The sequence below is a fragment of the Hippocampus bargibanti genome, linkage group LG03 (assembly GCF_051943395.1).
Source record: "Hippocampus bargibanti isolate YZ-2025 linkage group LG03, ASM5194339v1, whole genome shotgun sequence".
Taxonomy (NCBI): domain Eukaryota; kingdom Metazoa; phylum Chordata; class Actinopteri; order Syngnathiformes; family Syngnathidae; genus Hippocampus; species Hippocampus bargibanti.
In genome coordinates, this window is record NC_142736.1 from 9,969,209 (window position 1) to 9,982,610 (window position 13,402).

Sequence of the window (13,402 nt, forward strand, 5' to 3'; positions counted from 1 at the left end):
ATGATTACAAAATGTTATTACTTTGTAATTAATAAATAAAGCACTACCAAAATCAGTTTTGCTTGTTTTTTTAAATACGCACACTTTTATGCCCGTGTGTTGTTGTGAGGCGGACGTACGTATGGCAGTAGAGGATATGTACCGGTATATAAAACCTGCGCCCTATCAGCCGGTGCGCTCAATGTGTATGTTAAATACAGAAATGGCACACATAAATGAAACTGCGCCTTTTCACACATTGCGCCCTTTGGCCGTGAAAATATTATGATTAAACAGCCCGAGGTGTGATGTGAGCACGAATGGCTGCTTGTTTATGTGTGCCCTGCGATTGGCTTGCAACAAGATTATGTTTTACCTGCTTGCTGGGAGAGACTAAAACATGTTCTGTGAACTTTGTGAGGACATACATATCTGAAATTAGATATCAAATATCTGATGATAAAACTAATATGAATTTTGGATTACTCGTCTCGAAAACAGATGCTTTTAGTGTGATGTAAGAATGTTGTTTACCACTTCTTATGAGATTAGCTGAATACCTGAGAAAATGTAAAGGATGATTAAATCATTCATTCATAAGAGATTGCAACATAGATCTAGCCTGAGTTTATATGATATTAATATGGAATGCATTTGTATATTTAAAATGAGAAATTTCACATTTATTCCAGTTACCTGGGGCATTGTCAAATTGTTTAACATGGAATTTGTATTGAGGTTTATATTAAAAAAATAACAATTCAACTTTTATACATTTCTCTTTTTATCCAGTGAAGTCATCATCACCTGGCTATACAGTGATCCCTCGCTACTTCGCGGTTCACTTATCGCGGCTTCAGCGGTTTTTTTTAGGGGAAAAAACTTTTTATGTATTTTTTTTAAAATTGGTATTAATGGCATGCAAATGTGCAAACAAACAAAGTAAAAGAAACAAAACTGCAAAGCAGAATAAAATGAAACACACCGGCTTTGAGCATTCTGCTCCATGAGCTGTTCGCTCATGTTCTCTCATAAGCTGTTCTCTATTCTCCAAAAAAAGAGTGCCAACAACTACCGATAGCAATGTTCTTCTCTCGGAGAAAGACTCCTTCAGTAGAAAAAGATGCTACAGCACAGCGGAGTCAGGACGAATAGTTGCAGCAGAAAAATGTTGTTTTACAACTCCATTCTTTAAACTATTAAAAAATATGTTTTATTTTTTGTTTCATTCTGCAGTATGTATGTATGTTTTGCATTGTAAAAATTATTATATATACTTTTTTTACTACATTGTACTTTGTGGATTTCACCTATGGCGGGATATTTTTGGAACGTATCTCCCGCGATAAACAAGGGTTCACTGTAGTGCATAATAGGACAGTAATAATAAATAAAATCACAGGCTTAAGTTGAACAATCGGTAACTTGTCTTTGTAAGGACATTCTTGAGTGGTTAAAAATGTTATTTCTCACCCTTATTGCTCACAGTGTACTGCCCTCCTGAAAGGGTCAATTAAAAAACTTTGAAAACTCATGATTGATGTATGAAAATGTAGTGTCGCCCTTCTGAATGGAAAAACGAAAACAGAAAATATGAAAATGTAGCATGTTCCTCAAATCTTTCTCAGAATTTATATATTATTATAGAATTATTATTAAACTGTATCAATTACCGCGGAGACTGTGAATGAGAAGTCTGCAGTACAGATGAAGGAAACAAAAAAAGGGAAGAGAAACTTCTATGTGAGTTTCATCAAGCAGTTCTCATGGTGCAATATATCCATTCATATCTTATAGCACAGGTGTCAAAGTCAAAGCCTGGGGGACAAATCTGGCCCACCACATCATTTTATTCGGCCCGTGAAAGCTCATCAAACTTGAAATTTGAAAACTAGGTATGCATTAATTTGTTGTGCCCTCTCTCGACCAAAGGGCGCACCGTGTGAAAAGGCGCAATCTCATTTATGTGCCATTTCTGTATTTAACATACACATTGGGCGCACCGGATGATAGGACGCAAGTTTTATATACCGGTACATATCCTCTACTGCCATACGTACGTCCGCCTCACAACATATTGGCAGTGGGTAGGTCCTATAGACCTACACGGGTGTAAAGACGACCCCGCCATCCACGAGTCTTCGGAGCCTCTAAGGCGGTCTGGTGGCGAGATCCGCCACCTTTCCGGCAGCTCCTATGGGAGTAAACCCGAAATCAATCCGGTAATGGCGCACGTAAGGCGGTCTGGTGGCGAACTCCGCTACCTTTCCGGCAGCTCCTGCGACCACACTGACCCCAAATTGTATCAGCTCAGCTGTTCCTTTGGTCCAGTAGCGTGGTGGAGAGGGGGAGCAAGCTGCATAGGCGACAACCTGCTCTCCATAATACACCGCCCAGGCACACTGTCCACCGGGACAGTCATCCATGGTCATCCATGGTCAGCCATGACCGATGGAGGCCGACGACATCATAATAGATGGTGGTAGTTATTTATAAGTATAAAATTACATATATTGTATACTATAGCAATGCATGTATTCAAAGTTATTTTTGAATACATTGCAATATATGAAAAGCGGCAATCATTTGTATATTTTGCAATATATTACACTATATTATGACAATATATTATATATTGAACAATATGATTTGACAATATATAATACATGATTTTAAAATGTAAAATACATGGGGAAAACAATATATTTTAATAAAGTATATTATCATATATTTGTGATGTAGTGGAAAATATATTTTCGTTTCATAAGGGACATACGACATTGAACATAACACTCACCTGTATCATTGTGGATACTCCAGCCAACATGTGATTACTGCTGCCATCAACCGATTTTCACAATTTTTCCCTTTTGCCAATTAAAGGCTTTGAACTGTTGTAGTAGTGAACCGTGCTTTTGGGTAAAAAAACAGATACAGTGACACAGGGTTTATTTACCTCTTTTTATTGGTTAGGTCATCCAGCTACCTTACCTCCAAATATTTAAATTAAAATATTCCAATTTCATAAATATTGTTTTCAAAGACAAAAGTAACTCTAAATGCAAGTCATTCACACCAAAAAGGAAAAGGGAAAATAAGTTACCACACTATAAGCAGCTATATATTTGGATCCTTGATGAACAGGTGCAACACGGGGTCAAAAAAAAAAAAGACACCGACATACTTTTTTGATTAATCCTGGTGAGCAGGTAGTCCATCCTTCTGTGGTGTTTTCAATGGGGTTCCAAAGCCTTTCTACAGAGGACAAGTGAGGGCTGTGATAAGATGTCAGCGGGTAAGGTCGGCTCACTATCATGGCTGCTTCTTTTATAAGCCGAAGGTGTTTTCGCCACTGTAAGCCACATATAAAAAGCCATCTTCGTCTTTCTCCTTTTCATACAGCTGTCCCATTGTGATGCTGAAAAAATGAAAGAGACACATTTTCAATATCGCTAGGTCCTCTCCTACACACGACACATGTTCATCGATGAGAAGGTTTCTTCAGCCGTCATCTGTACTTCTTTGAGCAGACTCTGCTATGATTGGTGCCTGCTCTCAGGTTGGCGGGAGCAGAGGACTACTCCCTGCGGCTACACTGATAACTTCTATTGTCCTGATCAGTGATCAGAAGTAATCAATAGGGAGTAGTCCTCTGCTCCCCACAACCTGAGAGCATGGACCAATCATAGCAAAGTCTGGCACCGCCACGTCTGGCCAGTAGGGATATATATAGGGCCATAAACCACCAACAAAAGATTTTAGTTCGCTGACGAAGTCTCTTGGATAAGAAGTGAAACGGTAGTGATTACAAACTAAGGTTTTGAAAGGTGCTTATAAATTAAATGTATTATTATTAAGGTCATTAGAACCGGGAAGATAGAAATTAAAATATTAATTCAAATAAGATAATTCAACTAAAATTTAACTCATTCCTATGAACCAAAAAAATGCTTTCCAAAAACCTTACTGAATCTTGCATTTATAAAACTAAATGAGAGGAAAAATGTCCATTTTCATATTTGTCAGTTAACATCATATATGAACCTTCAGGGTTCATTTTAATGTATTTTTATGTATCTGCTACAATATTGCTGAAGGTCAATTCACAGTTTAGTTGCTTGAGATTTGTAGTTTAGTTTGTTGTCTTTATCTTGCACTTGACAAATACTGCATGTTGAAAAACTAAAGCTAATACTAAAAGTAAAACTAAACTAAAACTTTTTTATAAATACAAATTAAAACTAATTTCAAAAATGAAGTAAAAAATATCTAAAAACTAACAATAATGACATTCCCCCAACTCTTATTGAGGCTGAATTTTAAACTGCTGTATCCTCCACCCGAAGTGACTCTTGTCATGGTCTCGGAAGAATTACTGTACTTCCATTTAATATTTCATTTCAGATTTGATTGATTTTGGCTACACAAGTGCTATTTTGCACCTCTCTCATGTTGTTTCTATCTCACAATCAAGTTGATATATTGGTCTCAGATGCATGTTGACAACTTAAAGGACAACCGACACCATTTTTTTGTTTTTTAACTGACACCAGAAAAACGTTTTATAGCATCTAAAATACCCAAAACACTCGGGTTGATATTTTAGTCAAATGCAAAACACTAATAAAAATGAGTTAAAGTGTCCCAAAACTACTTCAAAATGACCCCGGAAATGGCGAGTTTCAGAAAGTCCCGCCCCCGTGTTCGTGACGTCACGCCAGGACGTCTTGCCTTGCTCTACAATCAAAACAATGGCTTTGGATTCGGAGAAGATGCTTTCTTGTAAGTGTTCCAGTTATGAATATGATTCAAATAGTTCTGAAGAGGAAAGCATAAATCTTTGCAATCGATTAAAGAAGTCCTTCCGGATCAATTCGAGCCGTCAGGACTCCAATGGAGTGTCCCAGAAAATGCACAAGATGGCGCCCAAGCTCCGTTGGAAATGGGCTGATTTGACTGCTGGGAATTTGTGTCAACTAGTATCAAATAGTAGTCTTGGTGCAACACACGATATACCATTGTGTTTTCCTTCTAATTTCACCATCAACACGGATCAACACGATGTTTTCAGACCAAAGAAAGTACCCAAAATGCATGTGTGTCGCTTTCTCGGTCAGGGGCGTTCCAGACGTGACGACACGTCTGGAATAGTCACCAACTCGAAAACAAGACTTCCTGAATATGCAGCGCGAGTCTTAAAACATAAAATCTAGCTATATGCGGTGTAATCTTTGTAAAATACGCTCAGTAGAAGTCATTTCAAGTGATTTTACAAATTATGGACACAACTTGTCCTGAGGTGTCGGTTGTCCTTTAAGGTGAACCATCCCACCCCACGGATTCACCATTGGATTCACCTTCCGATGCCAAGGTACTGAGTGTGCTGTGTAATGGGACACGACATGTAGCATTATTTAAAAATCAGATGTTAAGAGGTCCACCATGCCATGCAAACCTATAGTTTTTGTAATGATATTTTGATGTGTGGGATCGTTATTTGTCAGCGGCTTTGAAGGCCCACAGGAGAAACCAAGCTGTTGTGAGTGTCATTTACGATGGGTTATCTGTGGCTATGAACATTTCACATTCCATGTACAGTATATTCAATGCAACAGTGAAACTAATGCAAAATTCATTTTATTGTTGGTTTGAGTGGTTATGCCTTGAGACTGGAGTAGGACAGAGGGCTAATGTCGTCGCTCAATGAATGTTGTCACAAGTGCAAGCAATCAATCAATATTCCAGGGGAAACATTGTACTTCACGGATTTCACCTATCGCGGGCTATTTTTGTAACGTATGTCCTGCGATAAACGAGTGTTCACTGTACACAAGTTTCTTTTACACTCAATAATTCATGATGTTTCCACTCATTCATCCATCCATCCTTTTTCCGATCCGCTTATCTTCAGAAATGTCGCAGAAGGTGCTGGAGCCCATTCCAGCTAACTTTGGGTGAAGTTGATATGTTTAAGAACATGATGGTGATTTGTTCAAATCATTTCTTTTTCTCTAAATTATTGTTTTTTGGGGGATTTTTTTACATTAATGTCTCAATTGCAAGAGAAATACATACATTAATAAAAACTGAATTGTAATTGATGGCTTTATTTATGACGCATCAGGAAGTCTAAATGTAAACAAAGATTCTAAAGCAATGTTTAGAGATGTTTGTATCGCGAATTACCCTAACAGTAATTTTTTTGGTGTGTTTTTCTAAACAAAAAAAAGAACAGAAGAATGCCAGATCAATACTCTGTATCATTAAGAGTAATAGTATAAATTATATCTGATTGATTCCCGTTCATAATTATAATCCTGTAAACATACAGATGATGCTATTACTGTAGGGCAGACATCGGCAACCCGTTGCTCCGGAGTCGCTTGTGGCTCTTTCATCCCCCTGCTGCGGCTCCCTGCAGTATTTAATGTATATTATTTTAGTTCGTTTTTAAAATGTAATTCTAAATTTGAAGATTATGGTGATTATAAATAATACAAAATAAAACATATTCATTATTTTTCTCGCTCATAATATACGTCACAACCATCGACAGTGGACGTATATCCGGTCACAACCGCCAAACTGCGCACGATTTCTTGAATTTTTCGACCCCCAGGTAAGCCAACTATGGATAAATCTAAGAAAAGAAAAGTGTCTGAAGAAAACAGAACGTTTAATGATACGTGGGCAGATTCGTTTGCCTTCACTGCTGACGAGACGGGTTTACCGGTATGCTTACTATGTAATGAGAAGTTAGCAAACAACAAAAAGTCAAATGTCGCAAGACATTTCCAGATCAAACACACAGCCTTTCCTCAAAAATATCCGGATGGAGATGAGAGAAAAAGAGCCGTTTCGGAACTGATGCGGAAGGCTGATCAGATCAAAAATCATTTTATGAAGTGGATGAAATCTACAAATTCAGCTACATATGCTAGTTTTATGGCCGCTCAGGAAATAGTCAGGCACGGGAAGCCGTCAAATAGACATTGAGTATTATATTTGAAAGTAATATTCAACCCAATGTCTTTTTTCGGCGTTTAAAATGTTTTGGTTGCGTGCAGAAATGTAATTTCACTTCTCTGTAACAGTTCATTGATTCATAAATGCAACACATTATATAGTTTGTTTATGTATATCTAAAGGTAAAAAACGATTATGAAAAGATGCAGTGTTGTCTTCATTTTAAATGTCAAATGGATTTTGTGGCTCCCAGTGTTTTCTTTTCTGTGGGTCCAAATGGCTCTTTGAGTCATAAAGGTTGCCGACCCCTGCTATAGGGATTCAATTGTGAAAAGAATGTTCTTGGGACACAAATTGTAGTCCTCAGATTTGTCATCAAATGGCGAGTATAGTTTTCTTTGTTTGAATGCTGCTGTTCCGATGACCATTTGGTTTTTAGGAGCCTTTTACTGAACATCTTCATCTTTAGTTTCTTGTTCTGTAGCCACAATCAGTTCATCCAAATTAACTCCTTCACTTCACAGTCCTCTCCTGTATCTTCTGGTGTGCCCCAAGGCTCTGTCCTGGGACCGCTCCTCTTTATCGCCTACCTTCTTCTCCTTGGCAATATTCTCCGTAAATTTGGTATACAATTTCATTGCTTTGCGGATGACACCCAGCTCTATCTCTGCAGCAAACCAGACGCCTCTTTTCCACCCTGCCTCGCTGAAATTAAATCCTGGTTTACCCATAACTTCCTCAAACTTAACAGCGAAAAAAAACCAAAACTGGAATTCTCCTCGTTGGTACCAAATCCACCTTGAGCAAAGCTAACAGTTTCTCTCACACTATTGACAATTCAACCATTTCTCCCACCCATCAGGTGAAAAGCCCAGGTGTCATTCTTGACAGCACACTATCTTTCCATTCCCATATAAATAACTTAACCCGATCTGCGTTCTTCCACCTACACAATATCAATCGTCTTCGCCCGTCTCTCACTCCTCACACCACTGCTATCCTCGTTCATAGTCTTGTCACCTCCCGGATTGACTATTGCAATTCACTTCACTTTGGTGACCCTCAGAAACTTCAACTCATCCAGAATTCTTCAGCCCGGATCATCACCAGAACCTCATCCTTTCACCAGATCACCCCCCGTCCTCCAAGAGCTCCACTGACTCCCGGTCAAATATAGAATTAACTTTAAAATGCTTCTTTATACATTTAAAGCTATCCATAACCTTACCCCCCATACCTATCCATAACCTTGCCTCCCATACCTATCCCCCCCATACCTATTAACTTTAAAATGCTTCTTTATACATTTAAAGCTATCCATAACCTTGCCCCCCATACCTATCTGACCATCTTCAAATTTCTATTCCCAATCGTTCCCTCAGATCCACTTCCTCCCTCCACCTCTGTGCGTCGCCCTGCCCGTCCGTCTCAGCACGATGTGTGACAGAGCCTTCAGCTGCTCTGCCCCCAAACTCGAACTCACTTCTTCCGAACATTCGTAACATTGATTCTCTTCGATCCTTCAAGTCCCATCTCAAAACCCACCTATTTAAAATCGCACGTTCTGTGTAGCTCTCTCTTGGATTGGATTTGCCTTTATTAGTCTCGCAGTGGAGAAATGTACATTTCACAGCAGCAAACTTATGAAAGAAATGAAAGTAGAAAAGCAAAACACAGGAGCTGCTGGAAAGGCAGCCACTCTCGCGGCGCCGTCTTGAAGTCAAAAGAACAACAACAAAAAACTAAATAACAAATAACATGACAACACAAAGACACAGAGAGACATTCATTCTTAAGCACTTCCTGTACCCTCTTTGTTACATAAAGCAGTTCCAGATGAAAGAGGAGAGGATCAAAGCGTCTCTTCACCAGTGGATCAGGGACATCATGGTGGAATGTGCACGTCGACTACAAGCTAAACGTTGTAAGCAAACACGCGGCTGTAGCATCCATTGACGAAAAGAGATTGTCTCACATCTCCTGTCCCCCATAAATCAGCTTCAATTCCATCCCGCGACAGTTCCATATACGCATCGGCGCTCTGCACTGACGCTCCTTCCTTCTTATCGTGGGCGCCTCAAGCCATGTATCCATCCAGCCGCAGACTGTCCAACAGCACCGACCTTCCACTGACAAAGTGGGGCTGTGAAGATGCTGCCCATTACAGGCGCAAAAAAACACAATGGCCCCTTTGGTGTCCAGCGATGGCGGTCGAATGGCACCGGCATTCCTCCCATTCAAAAACTGTACTGGCATATTCATGCTGCCGAAAAGGCGCAACCGCTCAGCACAGTCTCCTCCTTGATGAATGTCGTGGTCAAAAATGCTGAAAAACAATCCGTATCCGTTCCACACGACGCACAACAACACAAAGTGACAAAAGAAAACACAAAAACAAGACAAAAAAAAAAAAAAAAAAAGCAAGGCTCATCAGAGCACTTGCTGACGGCTGCCTACTCGGGCGCCATCTTGGACTCCTTTTCTCCTTGTTTCTATTTATAATTGTATGTTATTTATTGTATTGTATTTGTGATTGTATTTTATTTATTATGATACCTATGCTTGTCTGTGACTGTAAAGTGTCCTTGAGAGCTTTGAAAGGTGCTTAAAATGTAATGTATTATTATTATTATTATTATTATTATTATTATTATTATTATTATTATTATTATTATTACAAGGGGACACAGGTCAGTGTCTTCTTGTGTCGGTCCCGAGCCTGGATAAATACAGAGGGTTGTGTCAGGAAGGGCATCCGATGTAAAAGCTTGGCCAAAATAAACATGCGAATCAAACCTCTGAAGATGGAGGACACTGATTCGCTGTGGCGACCCCGGAAGGGAAAAGCCGAAAAGAAAAGAAGAAGAACAGTGGCACGAAGCAACAAGGAATGATTTAATATGTCCTATTTTTTTAAATGAAGTTGTTACTGTGAAATGTAGCATATTGTATTCACCAACTATACAGCTCCTCTAGGGCTAACTCAACTTGTTCTCAAGAGTCAAACCTGAGAAGAAACAGTGTGAGAAAGTTAGTGACATCTAACGGTGAATACGGATGTTGCAATAGCTAGAATTGGATTGCTTTCAGTGCAATACAGTGTACCAGTCTGTGAATGGCTGGCAACCAGTTTAGGGTGTTCTGTGCCTACTGCCGGAAGACAACTGGAATAGGGTATAGCAACCCTCAGCGACCCTTGTGAGGATAAAGCAGATAGGAACATGGATGAATGTTAACATGACCTTTATCCTAGTATAAAGGTCATGTTAATTTTAAGGAAGCTCTAAAAAAATAACCACATGTGCGGTTTTAAAACAAAAAAAAAACTTTTTATTGCTAGAAGAAGCCTGAATACTGAATCACTGTAGCTCATCTGACACCTTCAGTTTTTTTTTTACAGTGGAGTTGAGATCTCACTCAAACATCATAAATGGTTGAGTTCAAATCTGATGCATCAAAAGAACAAGTTGGATCAAAGGTACAAGATCTGTCAAATATTGTTGTTCTGACCTGGACTGTGGGACTGTCTTGTCCACAAACAGGAAGATGGCCTTCTCAGAGGGCAGTTGGATGCGTTTCCTGATGATCCACATGAACTGAGCCACTGTGATGTCAGAGGGGACCAGGTACTTTCTCTTGTCTATATCCACGATCTGGGACCCAGACACTTTCTCCACAATCACCTATTGTGCAGTACGGAGTAGGTAAAAGTCAGTGTTAAAGCACCTCCAAAAATATATATACAAGACTCATAAATAAGAAAAAAAGAAGGATTTCACTTACTGGGACCCTGTCAGGGTACTTGTTGCGGATTTTGGCAGATTCTATGCATCGATGTTCTACGGAATAACAAGTAATATTTGCATTATTTGTATAAGTAAAGATACATCCATCCATTTTCCGTACCGCTCATTCCTCATTAGGGTCGCGGCGGGTGCTGGAGCCTATCCCAGCTGTCTTTGGGCACGAGGCGGGGGACACCCTGAATTGGTTCCCAGCCAATCGCAGGGCATACAAAGAACAGTCACTCTCACACTCATACCGAGGGACAATTTGGAGTGTTCAATCTGCCTGACATGCATGTGTTTGGAATGTGGGAGGAAACCGGAGGACCTGGAGAAAACCCATGCAAAAGAAAACATGCAAACTCCACAGAGGGAGGCCGGAGCGGCAACCTCTGCACTGTGAAGCTGGCGTGCTAACCACTCGACTACCAGGCCGTCTATAAGTAAAGATGACTTGAAAAATAGTTAATTTTTGGTTCCATCAACATGAGACTAACTTAAAGGACAACCGACGTCTCCGGACAAGTTGTGTCCATAATTTGTAAAATGGCTTCTACTGAGCGTATTTTACAAAAAATTCACCGCATATAGCTATATTTTACGTTTTGAGACTCTCACTGAATTTTCCGGAAGTCTTGTTTTTGAGTTGGTGACGAGTCCTCACCCTACGTCACCAAGGAACACCCGAGACCGAAAAAGGACACATTGTAGCAGTCCTTCCATCACGTCAATGCATTTTGCTGTACTTGTTTGGTCTAAAAACTTCGTGTTGCACCAAAAAGAGGCAGAAGAGGGCGACAAAGCTCAGTGTAAGGAATTAATCAGCCTGTAGAAACAGGCTGATTAATTCCTTACACAGAGCTTTGTCACCATTTTCTGTCTCTTTTATCGAGCTACATCCCCCCCCCCCCATTGCCTCAAAATGGCATGGAATAAATTATTTAATCGATTGCAAACATGTATGCTTTCCTCTTCAGAACTATTCGAATCATATTCATAACTGGATGAATAAAAAGAAAGCATATTCTCCGAATCTGAAGCCATTGTTTTGATTCTCCAGCAAGGCAAGACGTCTTGGGTTGACACCACGAACAAGGAGGCGGGACATTCTGATACTGGCCACTTCCGGGTTCATTTTTTTGGAAGATTTTGGACACTTTAAGTCATTTTTATTGGTGTTTTGCATTTGACTAAAAATATCATACTGTGTGTTTTGGGTATTTTAGATGCTATAAAATGTTTTTTCTGATGTCGGTTATGAAACAAAAAAAGTGATGTCGGTTGTCCATTAACCATTGACTCAACAGACGTGTGAATTTTTTTTTTAACATTTCCATCGTCGCGGTGACGTGAAGAAATCTTGTTTTGTACTTCATAATGAGTAAAAGCGCACACACATATCTTCTGGCAGCTAACAGCAACGACTGTATTGAAAATGTAGTGTGTTGTATTGTACTTTTTTGGGGATCGCACGACTAATTTAAAAGAGCAGAATCCGATTCTATTATTAACAGCATGGTTGTGCTACTGTGCTGTGAACAAATTGTTTGTTGTTGTAATAGATGCTGTAAATGGAACTGTTGAGAATGCAAGTTGACTACCTTTTCGGCCACCGACCAGAGGGAATTGTCATATAATTTTAACGGTGACAGCTTAACTCCATACGTCATTTTCATCAAACGAAAGTTGTTACGCAAATTCTAAAGGCCACCCTCTGTAGGCCTCTTCAGGATCTGCCAAAACAATCGTCTCAAACTTGCGAACAACGCTTCGCTACAATTGAGTGGATGCCCACGGCTAACTGTTTTGGTTTACTCAATCGTACTCAAAGGCGAATCGAACATTTGATAGGCGTCTAACGGCTCTTCGTTTTACCACCATTAGCCCTACAAGTGCAGTACGGTAATCGTCCTGTGCGCATGACAATGGCACGACGCTTTCCTTGAAAATACTTGCTGACAACATCAGAATGCATTGGATAAAGTACAACTATGTTTATTTATGTTTTGCAGCAGTATTTAAGGCCTATGTCATATCGAAAATGTCAGCTAAAACCACGATGTTTCCAAAGATGGTCAAGCCATTTGAGGACAAGGCCATGGGTAAACGCCCAGTCCGTTAAACTGTTTGATTGTCACCCGACATAACAAACCATTTGTTCACTCTTTGGAATGTGTTCTCAATAGGCTATCTGAATCTTTTTTAAACAATATTCTCATGCATTTGTCATTGTAACGCCAACTCCCCTCCCTTACCCAGAGAATGATCCTCTTTGAACATCCATTTCATGGTTGCCGTTTTCGGGCTCTTTCCGGTCGGTAGAGATGATTGCAATAGTCACTCGAGGTTAGGTCTGAGAGTCAGATATCGTTCTGTGTGTTTTAAATTGCGATTCGAAATAGACGTAAAGCAGGTCCTCGGCCGTCTCTTTTAAGTCAACACTTCAGCAAAACAACAAATAAGCACCGCCCCCGCACTGTCAGCCAACCGGGAGCAGTCTTTGGAAAGACGTCATTGTCGGAATGTTTTATTTGGCTGTACTACATCAAGGGTTGCAAATGGGCGATGATCGCACGTTCCATCTAATGACATTAAAATGCGTATATTCCATTGTAGTTACACTACATATTTAACTACACACGCTTGTAATTCATTGACATGAAATACTTTTG

At 39.8% G+C, this 13,402-nt stretch overlaps 2 protein-coding genes across 2 annotated transcripts in view; one reads left to right on the top strand and one right to left on the bottom strand.

The window, feature by feature from the left end:
* LOC148900263 (voltage-gated potassium channel regulatory subunit KCNG4-like) overlaps positions 1-13,402 on the top strand; it is a 262,500-nt gene that overhangs the window by 10,466 nt on the left and 238,632 nt on the right. The window lies entirely within an intron of this gene.
* On the bottom strand, positions 2,922-13,185 carry gabarapl2 (GABA type A receptor-associated protein like 2). The gene is made up of 4 exons (XM_088991863.1): positions 12,986-13,185; positions 10,729-10,784; positions 10,456-10,628; positions 2,922-3,397 (listed from the first exon to the last, which is right to left on the bottom strand). The coding sequence occupies exons 1-4, from the start codon at positions 13,017-13,019 to the stop codon at positions 3,307-3,309; spliced, it is 354 nt and encodes a 117-aa protein (XP_088847989.1). The 5' UTR covers positions 13,020-13,185; the 3' UTR covers positions 2,922-3,306.